Source organism: Protopterus annectens, chromosome 2.part1 (assembly GCF_019279795.1).
Source record: "Protopterus annectens isolate FY-2018-M chromosome 2.part1, PAN1.0, whole genome shotgun sequence".
In the NCBI taxonomy this organism is placed as follows: Eukaryota; Metazoa; Chordata; order Ceratodontiformes; family Protopteridae; genus Protopterus; species Protopterus annectens.
Genome location: NC_056729.1, coordinates 1,475,820,845 through 1,475,842,953, shown reverse-complemented (window position 1 = coordinate 1,475,842,953; position 22,109 = coordinate 1,475,820,845). Strand labels below are relative to the sequence as shown.

The 22,109-nt window shown below is 41.2% G+C and overlaps 1 protein-coding gene across 2 annotated transcripts in view; it reads left to right on the top strand.

Moving 5' to 3' along the window:
- The window catches only part of CFAP74 (cilia and flagella associated protein 74), a 3,161,205-nt gene that overhangs the window by 706,532 nt on the left and 2,432,564 nt on the right, over positions 1–22,109 (top strand). For both annotated transcript variants that reach the window (XM_044062943.1, XM_044062944.1), the window contains exon 8: positions 18,154–18,256. In XM_044062943.1, the coding sequence (XP_043918878.1) occupies positions 18,154–18,256 (103 nt within the window). The remainder of the gene's footprint in view (positions 1–18,153; positions 18,257–22,109) is intronic.

Sequence of the window (22,109 nt, the reverse complement as noted above, 5' to 3'; positions counted from 1 at the left end):
CCCCTCCAATTTAAGGCAACCTAACCTATAAACTAAGTTTAGGTGTTAACCTACTGTTCTTTTTCTACTGATATTACTACTCTGTTTTTTAGATTTTGTTAGTGTTTCATCTGGCTTGTACACTCGCTCTGACCACCCTGACCTTATTAACTTACTCGGTTCACTCGTGAATTTAGGCTGCATCCCCTTACTGCCACCAGGTGGCAGTTTATTACTACTAAATAAGCCCACTACCTACCTAACCCAATTTGAATTACGGAACTTTGAACACTCTAAAATATACGGCGTTCGTAGTACCGTACTCCTGTTATAGCAAGCGGGATTTAGGCCTGTTTAAACTAGGGCGTGCTCTTACTTCCCAATTAAATACAAATAACCAAACTAATTTAAAAGAAGTAAAATAAATAACAAAAGAAATACTAAATACCAAACCTGATTTTGAACAGATAAGGTAAGGTATTATAACTAAGAATTACTTTCAATCTAAAAGGAATTTTACTGCCCCTGTAATTAACTACATTTCCCAAATTCTCCCTTTCTCCTGCAACCCAATCTTAGCTTACAAGGATGACATTTTGTGATAAAGTTCCTGATTGTTTCTAGCAGGCTCACCTCTCGGCTGGGCGGGACTCCGCACTGTGTGTAATTTATCTCCTACCCCTATCCACGTGCATAGTCCTCCCCCCCACCCCACCCCACCCAACAGAAACTCTGTGAATAGCCCTCCTAAATGCGGGCACCATTTTTAAATAACTTCCTCCCATCCTAGACGTCCCTCGGTCCCTGCACAGTGAACAAGCCAGTAAGTCTGTTTCTGTGTAAAATACTCATGTCCTTTACCTTAGAATAAGCTGTATTGGAGCGTTTAATTAATTTTGTGCTTTAACCTACATTTAGATGTTATTAAGTGAATCACTTACCTTGAGTTTATAATCTGAAAATAAGCTGTATGTTAACGTCTATAGTATGTACTACATTTTGGTATATCGCTAGATGTTGCTAAAATGGAATGTTAAGGGTTTTTCTCTGCTAAAATGTTATCCAGTTGGGGCAATAGAGTCTGGTAGAGCACCTATATTCTGTTTTATTTGTCTTATTTTTCCCTTTTTGGTGCGAGAGCCTACCTAGTCTGTTAATGCTCTGTGCATATTTGCAAACTGTGGTTTAGCTATTGGTTCTAGATCCTGCTGAAGCTAAAGTGATTATGTATATGCTTACTCCCTCGGGAGCACTGAGTTAAAGATCATTATCCGCAGTAATTGACTCAACTTCACATATGCAAGTCATAGCTGACTTAGAGTATTTTTAATGTTATTCACTCCCACGGGAGAACTATTTTACAACTCACCATCTGGAAATCTTGTCTGCTGTAGTGCTGCGGTTGCATCTACTTAAAATGCTGATTAACTGGCTTTAAGTGATACGGCTCCAGCTTACAGCAGGCTATACACTCGATCTTCATTTCTCCTCCGTCTCTCCACTCTACAAACCCATGCTTTTTTACTTGGACTATGCTCTCTCTTCACTTGTCCTTTCAGTTGAACACCTCTCTCCTTCCTGCCTATCCACCTTATTCTGCGTATACCTTCCTGCTCTGTGCATGTTATTATTATAAGCCAATACCTCTTCCTATCACTGTGCACTGCTAATTTGACCATACTTTTCTCATTTTTTTTACAGTCCAGAAAGCCAGCATTTATCCAAATAGGCTGCCCTATCTATACAACTGCTCGGAACCTCTTGAGCGCTTCATACCGGACACCCACCCCCTCCAATTTAAGGTGACCTAACCTATAAACTAAGTGTAGGTGTTAAACTACTGTTCTTTTTTTACTGATATTACTACTTTGTTTTTTAGATTTTGTTAGTGTTTCATCTGACTTGTACACTCACTCAGACCACCCTGACCTTATTAACTTACTCAGTTCACTCGTGAATTTAGGCTGCATCCCCTTACTGCTACCATGTGGCAGTCTATTGCTACTAAATAAGCCCACTTACCTACCTAACCCAATTTGAATTACGGAACTTTGAACACCCTAAAATATATGGCGTTCGTAGCACATTACTCCTGTTATAGCAAGCGGGATTTAGGCCTGCTTAAACTAGAGCATGTTCTTACTTCCCAATTAAATACAAATAACCAAACTAATTTAAAGAAGTAAAATAAATAACAAATACTAGAGACCAAACCTGATTTTGAAGAGATAAGGTAAGGTATTAGAACTAAGAAATACTTTCAATCTAAAAGGAATTTTACTGCCCCTGTAATTAACTACATTTCCCAAATTCTCCCTTTCTCCTGCAGCCCAATCTTAGCTTACAAGGACGACATTTTGTGGTAAAGTTCCTAATTGATTCTAGCAGACTCACCTCTCGGCTGGGGTTGTCCCGCTCCATTCGCCCTCACTACGCTCGGGCTCTCTACGCTCCCCTACCCTACCCCATTCCCACCCACCCCCACATCAATTAACTTTATAGATGTTCTTCGTCTTCCATTGCTGCAGTCCTGACTTCAGGGGCACTTGGGATGGAGGCGCGCCAGCAGGTACTAATGCGATGACCGACGCCATATCCTCAGTCTTTTGCCGCATGGTCAGAAGCAATTTTTTGAGTGCAGGTTGGCGTACTGAAATATTTCGAAACAAAACCGAGGACCCAAACAGAAGAGTTGGCTAAGTACGTTGGGGAATATTTTAGTTTTGGATGTCAGAAAAGTGAATAACTGTATTTCTTGTGGGGAAACAGATACCCTCATAGGGATTATCATACCTGTATACCTTAGGGGGGGCCTGAGCACGATGTTTGGTTTGCGCCTTGTGCTAGGTTTAATAAACGCACTATTAAGGTGTTTGGGAAGCTGCTGTAATTATAAAATGCCGCCGATGCTCCGGCGCCGCCTCAAGAAGCGCAAGGATAAAACTGTGAAGCCTAGGGTTGAGGAACCGGCGACGACGGTCGGTCTTTAGAAGGCTCAGTGGAGCCGGAGGTTTTGCCAGGAGTTTCCATGGAGTCCCAGGCTGAAACTATACTTTTACAGGATGTGCCTTCTCAGGAGGTAGGCCAGGCTGAGGGGCTTCTCAGGTGACTGTTCTTCCCCTCTTCCCAAGGTAGTGGGGCCTCTCCTTCTGTTGCCAAACCTTCTTTGCGAGGTAGGCCTACTTCAGCTTCTGTGGGGGCTTCCTAGTATTTCGGGTTCTGTACCTAAGAAACATATGCTTAAAATGGCAGAAGATTTAATTACTATGATTAGGGTTCTATGCCACCGCCTGATAAGAGGCCTAGGGTGGAACGGAGTTTGATAGTTTTGAACAGTGTTCAGAAGCCTCAGAATCTTCTGTGGAAGATATACAGGAGTTTCCTACTTATTCTGATTCTGATGTGCATGATTCCACTACAGCCCTCTCCGCCTGAGGATTTCTCATTTTCAGAGACTCTGCATTCCATGAGGGAGCACTTTAAATGGGAAGGCCAGGATTACTCTGATTCCAGGAAAAGGCTTAGGAGTTTTTGTTTTTACCCCAGCATAGGCCTTTAGCTATTCCTCCTGTGTTGAATGTGGTGGAAGATGTTTTTGCAGAGGCTTCCCTGACTCTTTGCCTCCTGCTCCTGTTAAGCCTGATAGGTATTATAGGGTGCCCGAAGCTCATAAATATTTGTTTAAGAGTCCTAGGCGGACCCAGAAACTATTTCTCAAGGGCCTAAGGGTGTAAAGGCTTCTGTGGTTAAAAATCCTGTTCCCACTGATAAGGAGGCAAGGGCTTTGGATAGGTGGGGAAAGAAAGTGTATACTTCTTCCACTCTAGCCATGCGAGCTTTGAATTGCCAGTTTCACATGCTAAAATATCAGAATTATCTCCTTTCACAATTGAAATCTAAGGTGGATGCTTTGGCGGAAGGTATTGAGTGTAAAGAGTTGCTGGATTTGGTTCATGTGTCTGAACAAGTGGGTAAGCATTCTTTGCAATGTGGTTTTGATGCTGTACAGGCCTCCTCGAGGGTGGCTGCTACCAGTTCTGTTCTTCGCAGGCATGCCTGGTTGAAGGACCAGAATTTAGCTGAGCATGTTAAGACAAGGATTTTGGATGCTCCTTTACAGTCTGATGTGTTGTTTGGATCGCCTGTGGAAGCAGTTTTAAAGAAAATGGAGGACAAAGCTAAGTCTATGCAAACTGTTAAGGATTTCTTGCAGGTGCAGCCTCCAAAGTTTAGTAGAAATTGGCCTGCTAAGGGGTGGACATATCCTGCTTATGATTCCCAGTCTAGGGGTAGGTCTAGACGTGGTAGGGGCAGGGCTCAAGGTTCTTTAGGCCTAGAACAGGGAGTTCACCTGCTCAGACTTCTGGTGAGGGCAGGGGTCAGTCCTTTCAGAAACAGACCCCAATGACCCTCTTTTTCCGCTGCCAACAGATTCAATGGCAGCTCCTTTGGGAGGAAGACTGTCTCTTTTCAAAGAAAATTGGGATTTAATTACTCAAGACAAATGGGTGTTGGATATCATTCACCACGGTTACAGATTTTATTTCCATACAATGCCCCTTTCAAAGGCATGCCAGATGTTCCTCCTCCACAAAGAAAAAGAGGCTCACAAGCAAGTTTCTCAGTTGCTTCACATAGGGCCATTCAGCCAGTGCCTGTATCAGAAAGGGGCCTAGGATTTTATTCTCGCCTGTTCCTAGTACCAAAGAAGGGAAACGTGGGAGACCCAATTTGGATTTATCTATCCTCAACACTTATCTGGACATTCCCAAGTTCAAGATGTTGACGTTACAACAGCTTCTACCTCTGCTGGGCAAAGATCACTGGATGGTAACTTTAGATCTCAAGGAGGCTTACCTTCATGTGCCTATAAGGCTAACTTGCAGGAAGTATCTGCGGTTTCGAGCTGGAAATTCTCATTATCAGTTCTCTGCATTGCCCTTTGGCTTATCTACTGTGCCCAGAGTATTCACAAAGGTTCTGGCTCCAGTGATAGCTTACTTCAGGCTACAAGGAATTCAAATCTATCCTTACTTGGACGACTGCCTGATTCTGGCTCAAGAAAAGGAAGATCTTCTACAGCATCTGGAATATGTCATAGCAGTGCTAAAGATGCCTAGGGTATTCTGTGAACGAAATAAAGTCCAGTCTAGTACCCTCTCAAGACATGTGCTTTCTGGGTGTGAGACTGAATACAGCAGCCCAGATGGCCTTTTTAACCACGGACAAACAAAAGAGTCTGGTCTTTTTATCCATCAACTATTCTCTCATCAGTCGTGCTGACTGCAAGGACAGTCCTTCAAGCATTAGGGTTCATGGCATCTTGTATTCTGGTGCTTCCCAATGCCAAACTGCATATGAGGAAGCTACAATGGTATCTCAAAAATGTATGGACACAGCACTGCCAGGATTTGGACACTGTCATTCAAATAATACCTTGCCTTCAAAAGAATTTTGTGGTGGGCTCAGGAATGTCACCTAAACAAGGGACTCTCTGTGACCCGGCCAGAGGCAAGTCAGATAACGACGACAGATGCTCGGGACATAGCTTGGGAGCTCATCTAGATGGAAAGTGGATACAAGACAAGTGGCCTGCCAAACTACAGCATCTACATATCAACATGAAAGAGATGTTGGCAGTCCAGTTTGCATTAATGGCTTTCAAGGAGTTACTTCTTCCAGGGCAGGTGTTGATTCTAACAGACAACACAACTGTCATGTGGTACATCAACAAGCAAGGGAACACATTCTTATCCTCTATGCAGGCAAGCAATGATTTTATGGGAGACAGCACTAAGCCTGCAACTAACTCTTCAGGCAAGGTTTCTGCCAGGAGCACAGAACTCTTTAGCAGATGTGTTAAGCAGACAAATCATGGATCCCCACGAGTGGAAACTGGATCTTCATGTATTTCAGAAACTGACAGTGTCATGGGGAACTCCAGACATAGATCTGTTCGCTTCTCCACTAAACCACCAGCTGCCACAGTATTGCACAAAGGGGTTTCATCACACAGCTTGGAAAGTGGATGCTCTGTCTTTCAGTTGGAGAAATCTTCATGTTTATGCCTTTCCACCTCTGCCTCTTCTTCCAAAGGTACTGTTAAAGGTCAGACAAGACAGGCCACGGATGATCTTGATAGCTCCAGATTGGCCTCGGCAACACTGGTACCCACTACTACGGAGTCTGGTAAAGAAGCCTCCATGGCCTTTACCTCTGATTCCTCATCTGTTATCTCAGAAGGACGGTCATCTGCTCAATGTCAAGCTACACTCTCTTCATCTAACAGCTTGGCATATTCTGTGTTGAAGCACAGCAGGTCTCAACTTCCTCAACAAGTTTTAAATGTGATCAGGGAAGCTAGAAGACCTAGTACAAGGAAAGTGTATGGAAAAATGGAAGAGATTTTCATTTTGGAGTACAGCAAGAAATTTGGAGATTTCTGAGCCTAATTTGAGTGTGGCTCTTCAATATCTTACTGAATTATTGGACAAAGGTTTGTCCTTCTCTTCCATAAAGATTCATGCTGCAGCAATTTCAGCTCACTATGATTGTGACCCACCTTTGTTTTCGCATCCTTTGTTCAAGCAGTTTCTTAGAGGGCAAAGAATATAAGACCCCGTAGACGAGCTCCTACTCCTGCTTGGGATCTCAATTTTGTGTTGGAAAAACTTACTCTACAACCTTGAGCCTGCAGCTACGGCTGAATTGAAATATTTGTCATGGAAGACTGCTTTTCTGTTGGCTACTTCTGCAAGAAGGGTGTCTGAGTTGCAGGCCCTTATGGCAGTAGAGCCCTTTTGATTTTCCATAAGGATAGGTATCATTACGCACTAATCCTTCTTTTATGCCTAAGGTGGTTTCTAGTGTGGCTTTAAACCAAACTATTCATTTGCCTACGTTTTTGCTGATCCTCAGAATAAAGGGGAAAAGATTTTGCACACTTTAGATGTACACAGGCAATTATTATTTAAGCAGGACTAAGGATTTTAGGCAGTCTCAGCAGTTGTTTGTTTCTTTTGCTTTGAGTTCTCAGGGCAAGCCTGTGTCAAAACAAACTATTTCTAGGTGGATTGGCTTTTGCATTGCATTTTGTTATTCCCATCATGGCAAGGAGATTCCAGCTGGGATTAGGCCTCATTCCACTAGGGCTACTGCCACTTCAACAGCATTTCTAAGGGGGGTGGCAACTAAGGATATTCTGGAAGCAGCTACTTGGAGTTCAGTGCATACTTTCTAGGCATTATCACCTTCCTATCTACTCTAAGTCTAGGGCTGGTTTTGCCACAGCTGTTTTACAAGGCATGTTGTCAGCTCCTACTACTTTGTAATTTGCCAGCCTCCTTACCTCTGCTTTGGGATTCTACCCAATAGTCAGGACTGCAGCAATGGAAGACGAAGAACATAGTACAGTTTTGTACCTACCATAAATGTAGATGTTCGAGGATTCCATTGCTGCAGTCCATACCCTCCCTCCTTCCCTCTGTATTTAGGGGTGGTTGTGTAGGTGAGTTTACATGCTTATAATTTTGTATATATGGTTGTATATATTGTACATGTTTTTGGTGCAGGTTTTTGGGGACTTGTCTTTTTAGGGTCTTCTGACATCTGGGGCAAGAAAAGACTGAGGATATGATGTCCGATGCATTAGTACCCTGGCGTACTGACGTCAGCCACTGCGCCCAATCTGGACCGACAGCCGCACTTATACTCTCTGGGCGCCGACTGGGACGCGGACTATACCCCAATAGTCAGGACTGCAGCAATGGAATCCTCGAACATCTACATTTATGGTAGGTACAAAACTGTACTTTATCTAGACTCCTCCCCCACACTCAATTGAACCACACCCCCTAGCAACAGACACCCACACACCAAATCTCCTCCTAGCCCATTCCCTTTCTTTTACCTTGCACTTTAGATACACCCCACCTCCTATACCATATCTCCACCCTCCTAACTTACCCTGGTATCACACCTATACTTCTACACTTACACCTCTTATACCTTCCACATCTATCTCACCCACATAATAATTTTACTATCCTTATATAAGATTCTCTCCTAAATTTAACCTACTACTCTCAATATGTCCTTCATGCACAAACTGGCTCTCATTATATTCACATACTACCTCTCTTTAATTCTTCACCTCTCCTCACCAAGCTCTAATATCTCACACACCACCATCTTCAACAACCCCTCACTTTAGCTTCCTACAAAGCTACACAGCAGTCTGGTCCTGTCTGTACATCAACAATCTAATCCTACAGTCTAAATTAATAATCCTTTCCACACATAATACTATACCTAACCCTATTCAGTATCAATCCAAAAACCAACAACATTTTCCTCATCCAAAATCCTACCTCTCCCTTCCCATTCTACTTCTAAGTGGTGATATACACCCTAATCTCGGCTCTTCTCCCACTTCTCAACATACCCTAAATGACACAAAGTCCCTCTACTTCACTAACATTATCCAAAGTATAAGAAATAAAATACCCCAACTACATGGATGGCTAAGCCAATACAAACCTGACATTACAACCATCACTGAAACCTGGCTAAAACCATATATAAAAGACACATAATTTCTACCCCCAAACTACTCCTGTCTAATAACAGACAGGCTATGCAAAAAAGGAGGGGGCATAGCCCTACTATATCTAAACACCTTCACAATGATTCCCTACTCTGACTTCTCCCACCTTCTCCAATGCAGAATTACTCATTTCCTTCCTAAAACTAAACAATCAAAAGAACCTATGTATCATAGTTATATATATCCCACCAGGCAGTAACATTCCAGTTTTAGAAGACATCCTTGCCTGGACTGCCAACAACATAAAAAATGAAACAATCATCCTAGGTGATGTCAATATTAACTGGTCAGATATCTCCAATGACAAACCATCCTTAGACTTAAACCTTCATACCTACACTTAACTAATCTCAGATATTACAAGACCAAACAAATAAAATAGCAAAGGTACAATTCTAGACTGGATCATGGTATCAGACCCTAGAAATATCTCCACCTCAGATATACTCCCAGATAGTATCAGTGACCACTCACCAGCGTTTATGGTAAGCAAGTCCACCAGTATACCAAATTTACATCAATACAAGTATACCAGAGATCTATTCAATTTCTCCCCCACAGCTCTCAATGAAGTATTGCACAAAATCAACTGGAATCCCTTAAAATCTCTCCCCCTAAATTAAGCAATAGAGTCCTTTAACTCCACATTTCTCAGGATCCCTAATACTCTAGCCCCCCAAAGACAAAAAAGAGTAAAAGCTAATCATGCTAATTGGCTTACTTTGACCACAAAACAAATCATGGCCTCTAGAGACAAAGCCCGGAAATCCTGGCAAAAAAAAAAAAAAAAAAACAGATTCCAACCTGACTCTATACAAACAACTTTGCAATCAAGCCAAATGATTAGTTACTAAAAATAAAAAAGATTACTTCCAAAGAATCCAAAATCAACACTGCCATAACCTAAAAAAATTTTGAGGAGCAGTCAATGCCCTTCTACACCCTGGACACACCATAATCCATCCCAAAACCCTGACAAATCACCCTCCAAGTTAGCCTCACACTCTAACTCATACTTCATAGACTCCATCAATAAACTTACTACTACCTTCCCTCCCATTGACATCAATCCACCAAACAGCAATGTATCTCATCCGTCTTCCACTTCTATTCCTACTTTTCCTCTCTCCTATACCCACCTCAAACATAAAAAAACTCCTTATCAAACTAAAACCATGCACTATTGCCCCTGATAACCTACCTGCTGAATTCTTACAACAATCAGCCTCTTCAATAACATATCCCATCAGCATCATCATCAATAGATCTATCCAAGAATCATGCATACCTGATATCTGGAAAAAAGCATAAGTTCTTCCACTTCATAAAGGTGGCAACAACTCTGACATTTCTAACTTCATACTCATTGCCATACCCTCCCCCATTTCAGAAATACTTGAAAAATGTATCCAAACCCAGCTACTCAGTCACATAGCCACACAACAACTGCTCCCCCCCCAGCATGGCTTTAGACCAGGACATAGTACCAACACCGCCCTTATCTCATTCCTAGACACTGTTAGCAGAGCCCATGACTCTGGATACATAGTATCTGCACTCTTTCTCGATCTCTCAAAAGCATTTGATACAGTCTCACATCCCCTCTTACTATTCACACTATCCAGCCTTAGCCTATCTCCCTCTACTCTCCAGTGGTTCTCTGACTATCTTACCAACAGGCAACAGTTTACCATCTGGCAACACTGCTTCTCCCCATTCATAAATACCAAAACAGGTGTACCCCAAGGCTCCATATTTGGATCCCTCCTCTTCAGTATATTTATTAATGACTACCATACTAGTCTTTTAAACTCTACTCTAATACAATATGCGGATGACTCCACTATCATCTGCTCCAACAAATCTTCCTTTCTACTACAACAGCTTACCCAAGAAGCTTTTTCCTCCACTGAATCATGGATGTCCCAGAACCATCTAGCCCTAAACCCCAACAAAACAAAACTCCTTATCTTTACTCCAACCAAAAACTTCCCAATAAATAAATAAGAACTCACTGTTCAGTCCCAAAACAAAACTATCATAGACATCGTCCCCAACACTAAGCTGCTTGGTGTCACCATTGACGACAACCTAACCTTTGACCTTCATATCCATAATAACATGAAAAAAAAACATCAGAAACTAGGAGCCCATTATAGACACAACCACTATCTTACTCCTCTGGCAAAACAAGCGGTCACCTCAGCATACTTGCTTCCAGCCCTCCTATATGGCACACCCATCCTTACAAACATACAATCCTCTCTAAAAAACTAACTAAATTCATGCTACAACAAAATTGCCAAATTTGACACCAATACTAAATTCTCCACCCATCATTGTACTACACTGCAAGAACTCAACTGGCTTGAACTCCCCCACCATCTAGCATATCTACAACTTATTTATTTCCCTGATGCCTGTCCATCCCTCACTAGTATACTGACCATCTACCACCCAAACCGACAACTTAGATCTGAAAATAAACTACTTCCACTGGCCATATGTTATACTCCTTTTCTGTCTCCAAACTATGCAACAATCTTCCCCCTGGACTTAGAGCAATCACTAATCCCGTTACCTTTAAAAAATCACTTAAATATCATCTCACCACACAATGGATATGTTCCTGTAGCTATACCAACAACCATAAAACCTGACCCTCCCAACTTACTATCTCTTCTTCCCCCTATATCACTCTGCCATACACTTCTTCTTCTCTCCCTAGCTCTCATCTCTCTGTTCTAACTATCACTATTTCAGATTGTCAGCCATTCTTTCTGCCTGTCACCTCTGGAGATCTCTTACTCTCACTTCATTGTATAAAAACAAATAGTTGCTATGTCCCAAAATGACTGTTATTCCCTGTATTGTATTTAATGTTGATTACATATGATTACTATATTGTCTTTAAAATTTTTGACTGTTCAGATAACTGTAGAGCTTTTCTCCAAAAATAATTTTACTGTACTGTTTCAAAATTTTCTGTATATATAACTGTGGAGCTTTTCTCCCTGGGCCTCCACTGAAAATGAGTTTCTCAGGCCCAGTGGACTTTCCCGGTAATCAAATGCAATAAATAAATAAATAAGCAGAGCCAATGAAGTGATCCCAGGGGTGTATTTTCTGTTACCCATCCACTCGTAAAGGTTTCTCTTGAAGAGTGTTAGTGAGGGGCTCTGCCTAATGTAGTTTGGAATTTTGTTCCAAAGCATGGGGAGTCTCTGTGACAGGAATCTATCCCTTCAGCATGTTCTATTTATTGTTGTGGCGAGGTTTAGCTCACTAGAGCGTGTGGCTCACAGTGACTTGGATTTCTTTAGGTGGAGCATGTCCATCAATTCTGAGTTTGACATGGCTTTTGTAAGTCAGGCAGAGATCACCTCTGAGTAAGCGATATGCCACTGAGTACAGCTGGAATTTTTTCAGTCGGGTTGCATATGACATAGGTTTGAGGCCAGTAATCCTCTTGGTGAGGTACTTTTGTGGTCTTTCCAGCTGTTGGAAGTGTCTTGTGAGGTACATCCTAAATGGGGCATTGTACTCTATGATGGGTCTGATGAGTGATGACTAGAGGGGCACTATAACCTCTTTATTTCTAAATGCGAACCCTTTAGTAATTAGATGGGCCACATAGAAGGATTTCCTAGCAACTTTGGCAATATGATTGTCAAAGGAGAGATTACTATCTACCTGGGTCCCCAGATCTCTTATTACCTCTTCTATATCAGGGGGGCTGCCACCTATGTGGTAATTCGTGGGCGTTTTGTTTTTCCCAAATGGGATGACTATGCATTTTTTGGCATTTAACCTGAGGCCATGACTTTGACACCAGATGTCCATCTCAGTAAGGCCCTTTTGGAGGATGGTCCATGTCAGTCGGATTGTCAATTATGGCTCCCAGTTTGCAGTCATCGGCGAACATGATTAGCCATAGTCCTCCTGTGTTTGCCTGTACTTCTCAAAAGTATATGCCAAACAGTAGGGGTCCCAGGACTGAGCCTTGTGGGACACCGTTTGTGACTGGTTTAGAGTTGGACCTGGAGTCCGCTGTTCTTACCATGTGAGTTCTGTCTGTAAGCCAGTTGATAACCCATCTTGTGATGTAGGGGTTTATGGTCAGGCTGGTGAGTTTTTCTGTACTATCTGAGTGGAGAATGGTGTTGAAAGCCTTGGCGAGGTCAAGGTAGGCTGTGTGAACCACCTTTCCCTCGTCTACAGCCTTGGTGGCTGTCTTGAAGTCAACCAGGTTTAGTAGGCATGATCTGCCCTTAACAAAGTCAAACTGGGTCGGGTCAAGTATTTTGAGGTTCCCAATGTCTTTGTTAACTAGTTCCATGATGATGCGCTCCATGGCCTTGCAGACCAGGCTAGGCAGGCTTATGGGGCGATATTTACCAGGGTCAGTTGTGGCCCCTCCTTTGTGGAGTGGAATAACTGTTGCTTAAAACAGCTTTAAATGACTACAAATTATCAGAAAAGGCTATCACACTTTACTATGTAGTCTACAACATTTAAACAAATTATTTAAACAAAAAAACAACTTTTAAAAGTGCAGGCAGTTAAGTACAATATGTGAAAAAAAACAAGCTTTTAAATCACAATAAACACTGGAAAAATCTGTGTTTAGGCAGAAAACAGTTAAGTACAGCAAGAAAATAAAGAAAACTGGTACTTAATCACTCCAAAGTCTCTCTTCTAAGCTAGAAGGCTTGTATCAGTTTAAGGCTTTCTATTGTTTCCCAGTAGGTTAGTTACAGGAAAGATGGGAAACAAGCACAGATGTGGTCTTTTAAACCAGAAAGTTGAAAGAGATGGGCAAACTGCCCAAATAGTCAATAAACTACAATTTCTGGGCCAAGAACCACTCCTCTTGTGGTAGACAGGCTACCTAGTGCTTACCACTCCCACTGATAAGCTAGAAGGCTTTCCTCCAACACAGAAAAGCTTGCAGGGCTCAGAAGCTTGCCACCAGTCCTGGATACAGCAACTCTGCATCTGGACTAGGCTAGTTACAGGAAAGGTGGGAAACCAGCGCAAGTGCGGCTTTTAAACCAGAAAGTTGAAAGAGGTGGAAAAAACTGCCCAAACGGCCAATAGCTGCAATTTCTGGGCTAGGAACCACTCCTCTTGTGGTAGATAGGCTACCTAATGCTTACCACTCCCACTGATAAGCTAGAAGGCTTCCCTCAAACACTGGAAGGCTTCCCTCCAACACAGAAAGGCTTGGAGGGCTCAGAAGCATACAAAGAGTCCTGGATACAGCAAATCTGCACCTGGACTAGATTAGTTACAGGAAGGGCGGGGAACAGTGCAAACGCAGGCTTTTAAGCCAGCAAGTTGAAAGAGATGGAAAACTGCCCAAACGGCCAATAAACTACAATTTCTGGGCCAAAACTCACTCTTCCCATGGAAGATAGGCTACCTAGTGCTTACCACTCCCAGTGATAAGCTAGAAGGCTTCCCTCCAACACAGAAAGGCTTGGGGGGGCTCAGACACTTACCAACAGTCCTAGATACAGCAAGTCTGTAGCTGGACTAGACTAGTTACCAGAAAGGCAGGAAACAGGTGTAAATGCGGCTTTTAAACCAGAAGGTTGAAAGAGATGGAAAAAACTGCACAAACGGCCAATAAGGTATAATTTCTGGGCCAGGAACCACTCCTCTTGTGGTAGATAGGCTACCTAATGCTTACCACTCCCACTGATAAGCTAGAAGGCTTCCCTCCAACACAGAAAGGCTTGGGGGGCTCAGAAGCTTGCCAATAACCCTGGATACAGCAACTCTGTATCCGGACTAGGCTAGTTATAGGAAAGGCGAAAAACAGGCGCAAGTGCAGCTTTCAAACCATAAAGTTGGAAGAGATGGAAAAAAAACTGTGTGGCTATAACTGGTGGTCATATATTTCCGTGTGTGTGTGTGTGTGTGTGTGTGTGTGTGTGTGTGTGTGTGTGTGTGTTTGTCTGTTTGTTTGTTTTGCAGGAGCATAGATACTGTCAACTGTCCTTGATTTTACAGAATGTTCCTGATTTTTTTTTTCCCTACATATTTTGGTCTGTTGCTCCTAAAGTCTGTGTTTTTTTTCTGTTAAGTCAGTCAGCCTATAAATAATGACAGATGTCTGAGGTTCAGACTTAACCGCCTTCAGAAAAAGCATGCTAATGCAAATCCTCGTATTCTAACAACTAGTACATAACGATAATAGTTTTTTATTTTGGTCCTCTGTCCCCCATTATTATTTATATTTCTTCTTTAATTCTCACTTTTTTTATTTATTGTGATTCCTGAGCTAATTAAGAGGTTGCATGTCTGCATGTGTGTGTGTGTGTGTGTGTGTGTGTGTGTGTGTGTGTGTGTGTGTGTGTGTGTGTGTGTGTGCATGTTTGTGGGGGTGCAATGAGCTACACACTGTATTCTGGCCATAGTGAGTTGAGAAGATTCCTGTGTGACAGTTATGAATTTATTCATTCATTTGGTTGCAGTCAAAGTTCCGTGGTATATAGTCACAGACGTGCAAGTGGCTGTAATTGATGATTGGTGTGTGTCTGTGTGCGTGTGTGACATATGTGTGCATATTTGTGTCTTTTCTAAAAATATTGTGGCTAATTCTTATTATTTTACTACCCTCTGATATCAGAAGTGTACACATTCAGTAAATGTGGCTTTAATTACTGGGTATTGGGACCATTGGTTGGGCTGTGACAGTCTGGCCAGGATGCATATGATAGCAACTGATTATTAGCACAATGGTGCAGCATTGCCATCTCACAGCAATTGGTTCTTTGGTCGTGTTTTTGGCTATGATTCCTTCTGTGTAGAGTTTGCATATACTCCCTGTTTGTGTCTAGGTTTTATCCAGGTTCTGTTGTTTCCACCTCCAGACCCTCGGGTGTATAATGTGTGCCTGTGGCCATTTGTGATTTTACTTTCATCCCAATCTAACACCAGAAGGGCATTTGGAAGGTAACTATCTTTTTTTAGAGGGATAGGAAGGCAGACACTATTCAAACTATAGGATTAATAAATCATTGGAAGCATATGTCATCTCAGTTTATTGGGAACTACTATTTTGTTAGCTTTGAATGTTAAGCTTTTCACACACCTTTTTTTTCTTTGAAAGAAAAAAAATAAGACTGAATTTTTTTCCTTACTTATGGTTTGTGTTTAAGCCATCACTGGATGGAAAGGTTATAATAAAGGCTCTTAAGATGCACGCCAGAGCATTTAGATCCATATGACTTCTGGGTGCCTAGCAGACCGCAGGCCCCCCAATTCAGTTACTTCCTCCACATTTGGAGTCTTGGCTGGTTACGGTGTGTTAAAAGAGAGGAGGAAAACGTTATAAAGGAAGACAAAATGTGAAAATACAAGAAAGAAATAATCAGTACAGATGGTGTGGGACTAGGATGGGGCGAAGGGCACTGGTGAAGTGTAGAGGAAACAGTGTACAACAGGAACCCATGAAGTCCTTTTTGTAAGATTATTTATTTATTATTTATTTATTGACATTTGTTAACCGGGTTTGTCCAACTGGGCTTGTGGCCCATTTTCATTGGAGACCCAAGGAGAAAAGCTCCAGTAATACATTTTAAAACAAGTACAATTTTAAACAATATTGATATAATGGCAGTTATAGCAAAATGATTCACATATGTTGGGATACATGCATAAAGTTAAAATTGCATTAAAAATAAGCTAAGTAACAATTTTACATTGATATAGTTCAATAGGTCAACAAGATTCAAAGAAACTTTGTCATTTAGGACCACACAAGTGCAGCCTAAACAAAATTACAAATATCAGCTCACGATAGAAATGCAGTGCAAATAACATAGATACAGTGGTATCAAAGAATAACATGAGAAAGAAAATAACACGTATGACATGCAAGAGGTAGTTCACATTACATAAGCGCATTCAATACCCATTATCCAGTTTTAAATAATAAATAAATACCCACCACCAAACCCCTACACTGTTAAGATAGAAAATAGAGACTAGTGAATAGCAGCTGTTCAGTTACCATATTGCACTTGCTAACCTTAGACATGACTCAGTATAACCATCATATTGCATAATAGTAATGCTGGTGATAATTGCTCAGAGCAGCAGGATTAAATTAAAAAAAAGAGGCTTCAGTGTAAAGGTATTATGGTTGGTGTCCATATTAATAAGTCTCATAGCTGTAGGATACAGACTGTTCCTAAATCTGGTAGTCCTACAGCGGAAGCGGCGTTACCTTCTTCCAGACGCAAGTTGTGAGAACTGGTTGTGGGCCAGATTGGTCGAATCAGCAAGCATTTTATATGTTCTCTTTCTTGCTCTTGTAAAGAAAAGCTCCTGAATAGAAGGGAGGTTTGTGCACAAGATTTTCTCAGCCACCCTCACCACCCTCTGTAGTTTCTTCTTCTTAGCAACTGTGCAGTTGACGAACCATGCTATAAAGTTTCTAGTGAGGATACTCTTGCTAGCTCCCCTGTAAAAATTGGTAAGAACAGACTGTGGGAGTCTGGCCTTTTTTAGGTTTCTCAAGAGTTTAAGCTTATGTTGAGCCTTCTTGACTATATGGTTGGTATTAGCAGACCAGGAGAGATCTTCAGAGATGTGAAGGCCCAGGAACTTGGGTGTTTTGTCTTTCTCTACTACTGTCCCTTTGATAGTGAGTGGTTAGTGTTTTTCTCCTGAAGTCCATAATCATTTCTTTGCTCTTATTAACATTCAGGTCCAGATTGTTCCTCTCACACCAGGCAATCAGTGTTCACCTCATCCCTGTAGTTATGTTCATTTCCACCACTAATGAGACCCACGACTGTGGTATCTTCAGCGAATTTTATAATATGGATTGACTTATGTTTTCCAGTACAGTCATGAGTCTAAGACTCCATTTCATGTAAGGTAGGCCTTGCTGATTGCAGTCAGATATCTGAGGTGTATATGTTCCATGAAGTGGCTATAATGAGTGTGTACTGAAGCAGAATTTGGATGAACGTGACTAACCTTTGACAACTGGAAGGTTAATCATAAATTTACTCCCAGTCTGGTGCCCATGTCCCCTGAGGACAGAGGCTGTCAGTATGTAAAGTATTATCCAAACTAACACCCACCCACACAAATCCTTAGTTAACTCCCTACTAACATGCTCCCCATAGGGACCCCCATGATACTCAGGATCTAAATGGTTTGAGGTGCATGGCTAGGCTTTTAGGGGCCCTAGTGCTCATTAGCCTAGTAACCTATGAACTTATGAACCTATGAACCCCATCTATTGTTTCATCATAGGTAATGGTCATTGACATCTCGTAATAGAACTCTGTCTATTCAGTTCTTTCTTGCAACCCCCCCCCCCCCACTTTGAAGTGACCAGCTGCCACTGCATATAGCGCAAAGAACACTTGGCTGTCACTACAAATATGGTTATACAAGTGTATTTCATACCTACATCAGATGAGATCTTAGCGTATCCATTTAGTTTGCTGTTTGGCAGTCAGATATTTTTTTTAATGTCACTGAAATAAAAATGTTTTTTTTTTTAGAGTATAAATATAAATTAAACTCTTAATTTTTTTCAGAGTTCGTCAGAAAGAAGCAGAAGAAGAAATGAAAACCAGAGAGGAATTTGAGAAAAGAATGCTGGCAGTCCTTTCTTTGAAAAATAACATCACTACAAACAGGGTACTGAAAATTTAACAGTTTCTTCTTTGGCACGACTCTGATTCTTTGTTTAGATGTACATTATAACATGATAGTACTAGGTAAGTGATTAAATGTGTGCAAACATTTGCAGTGCCATTTCAGAGTCTGTGTTTTTATGTACTCTGTTGACCCCCATTGTATGTTCCTTCCTTTGCACCTCATCAATGCCCTTCTCCCTATCCAACCCCCACAACATATGTATACAGTAGCAATGCAAAATTCAGATGAGGCTAAATTCTTCATGATGGTAGTGACTGTCTGGAAGATAACATATTGATCAGCCTGGGTTTATATGTTTTTTGCAGTGAATGACTAAAGCCATGCCTTTGACAGTTGAAACCATTACTTTTCTAGTTTCTAAGAAGAAGCTGTAGTAGTAGTACGAATTCTTAATTCAGGAGGTTTCTTTCAGCAGGTAATAACTAAATTGGTTTATGCAGACATTTCTTCATGGTTCTACCAGACATCTCTTCACAGTTCTGGCAAACAGCTAATCTACCAATGTTCAAGATGTGCACCTTCTGACCTTTGTTTGCACCTACATAGATAGTGTCCCTAAAAGTGTCAGCCCCCGGCTCTCAGCTTATGCTGTTTCACAACATTGTTTGTCTAGAATTATTCTGTATCCATTAAAAGTCAGCATTATTTACCAGTAGTATTTTTATTACCCCTAAGAAATCAAGGAAAACAAAATGATAGTGGAGGAGGCCAATTAATATTCCGGATCCTGAGAACAAGCAGTTTTTCTGGGTAAAGCATCTCCATAGCAGTCCTACAAGACACTCTGTCAGCCAACAATCCGAAATAACAAAGTCCTTTACAAGCTTGCCTCTTCAAAGGGAGCTGTAGTAATTTGAATGAATAATAATATACAGATAGCTGTTATCAATAGTGCAATAGATTATACACTTCCCACAAACACGACCCTTTGAAATCACACATTGCATTTCACTCCTATGCAAAAAGACTTTCTGCTACTTCTTTGGGTGTCTTGAGTAATCATTCCTGTTGATGCTTAGATTCCTCTATTCTCTCTTGTGATAGGGATTACCTTGGACAAGAGGGCTTATATGTGACTTCACATCTGCATCTTGGGAAGTGTTATGTACCTTCTTCACTGTTCTAGGCTTCTTTTGGGACAGTAGTCATTTCCAGGGAGCAGATTGCATCTGTCATGCTTCAAGATCCCCTGATGCTTCTGCAGGCTGAATTATTTTGACTGAATGTTGCTTCTGTTACCTTAGCTTCTTCCTTCTAGCTAGTGATGCCAGACCTTTGCAGATATTCATCATTTGATCACTGCTGCAGTAGCCTAAGCTGTTATGGGTAATATCCTGACTAGGATATAACAGACCAGTTCCAAAGCTTAAGGATACCTTTCATGTGTACAGACTGTCGAGAGCTGAAGTAAAGATGAAGAAAATCTGTGGTCTGGATGCTAAGCCCTTCAGAACTTTCCTGCCAGTTAAGAATGCTCCTGTTGTGGGCTTTTGGGGATTGAAGGTCATGTAATGTTTCTCTGTTGATTGATAGATAAGTCCTTTCAGGGAAAGTACCTCCCACAATTTAATTTATGACAAAACAGTACTTTTTTGAGGAAAAAACGGTTTGTTTTATGCTATGACTTCAATTTTTGTTGGACTGTCAAGTGACTTCTCTGTCTGTTGGAAAACTGGTTCTTATATTATTTTTAGGGTAAACTTTGTTATTTTAATGTTTACTCTAAATTTTTGTGAAAAAAACTTATGAATTGTGTTCAGAGGCAAGGATAAGTGTATATGGTGCTTGCCATGATGATTTAAGGAGAAAACACTATCTTTTTGATACTTATTTTTTTACTGACTGTTGAAATCATTTTACACAGACTTCAGGCTTCCTTCTTAGAATTACCATGGAACAACTTACCAGTTCCTTGGTTTTTCTTTTCTCAGGGCACAAAAAGAAGCAAATTTCCAGACAGTCTTTGCCACTTCAGCATATGACTATTACTACTTTACAACAGCTGCAGATGGGTGATTCTGCAGTGGCCATTGCTTGTTCCTCAGGCCACTCATCTTCTTCATTTGTTTTCTCTGGTGTAATTCCTTACTCCAGCCACCGTGGGCTGGGGGTTAAATACTTCCTGTGTGGCTATTGGAATGTCCTTGGAGGGCATGGGGGAACCACTTTTGTCAGTCTTAGAGGAAAGACCCATGGAATGCTTCTCTGCCTAGCCAAAATAGGATGTCTGTTCCCCGGGGTGATGTTCTTGACAGGAATCATACTGTTTCTATGGAGAAGCAGAAAGTTTAACATTTGTCTTCTCCTGTCTCTGTTACTTTAGATAAGAATGCTTATTTGGGCTTAGTGCAGGACTTAGTTCAGTCTCCTAACCCTTCTCATTCTTGCTTTACTGGTAACTTTTTGAAGATTCATAGTGTGATGAACAGGGGAATGATTATGAGAGAACAACCTCTGTTTTTTTTCTCCATGAGCAACTGATTCTGATTATGAGTAGATTATTTCATGAGATTGTATCTTGGAAGAATTTTCTTTTTCTAAAACCATATCTAAGATGAACCAGTTGTTAAAGTGGGAACATAATGAGATTCCAGTTTCTTTGAGGGAAATAAGATTCATTATAACTGGAATTTCCTTAACCAAATCCTGTTCTTCTAGTTCTTTCAGCTTTGGAGGATATTTTACTACAGCCTGCAACATGCCGGATTGCTTGTCTGCAACCCATAAGAGGTTAGATAGATTATATAAAGTTTATCAGTCTTACAAATTTTTATTTTCTAATCCCCAGTCTGACCCTGAGGTGGTTTCCTTAAATCTCTCTGCAGTTAAACATTTAGTAAATGCTAATCCTTCCCCATCTGATAAAGATGGGGGTGCCTTTAATAGATTTAAGGAAAATTCTATTCCTTTGCCACAGTTTATTTTTAGGATTCGTAATTGGTGAGCTCACATTTTAAAGATGTTCATCATTCCTACTGTTGCAGTGTCCTTTAGGCTATATGGGTTGAGTCTTGCCCAAGACACAACTAGCCAGCTTTCAAAAGCTCTTGCTCCCTCCCATACTTCCACTCCGACTGCTGATTGGTCACCTAAGAGGAGGGAAACCATCAAAGTGGTAAATCTTCTGTAATTTCTTGCTGCCTCATGAAGAAGCAGCTCTGAAACTTCATAAGAGCAGTAGCCTGCACTTTTTATATACATTTATAATATAGATTTTAAAAAAGTGGGTTCTTTTTCTACTTTTATTTGGTATCAGCAGTTCTGGCTGTTTAAGAAACCTGTTATATCTTTAGTAACGGAAGATCTGATGTCAGTCTTCACATAATCCTTGACTGTGGCCTCAGTTCTGAGCCTCAGAATCGACTCAGCCGTTATTCCAGCTCATGCCTTCCAAAAACTGTCGAGCTAGTCAGTACCCATAACGCTTCTCACTAAGTTACCTCAGATGTCGTTTGCCGCTTTGTAGTGCCAGATGCATTCAATCCAACCTCTTGAGCTTGGCATTTAAGTTACTTTTTTATTAATATCTAACCTCTGCATTATGCTTCTTGCTTCTATTATTCCCACCCGCTTCTCTACATTTCTTTAGGTGTGGACGTGAGTGTGTTTTTCCCCTGTCCTTTACCGTTAGATACTCTGAGGTATCATCATTGATACTTACCCCTTTTTAACTCCAGGTAACTTCCATTACCATAGTTGGTAATTTCTTTCTTTCCTTTTCCTTTCTTTCACACTAAAAAAAAAAATCTTTCCTGTTCTTAAGTCCATCTGTGAAGTGAGTGTATCTCTGTGTGTCAAGTGGCCTTAATTTCTCTTCATGGCCGACAAACCT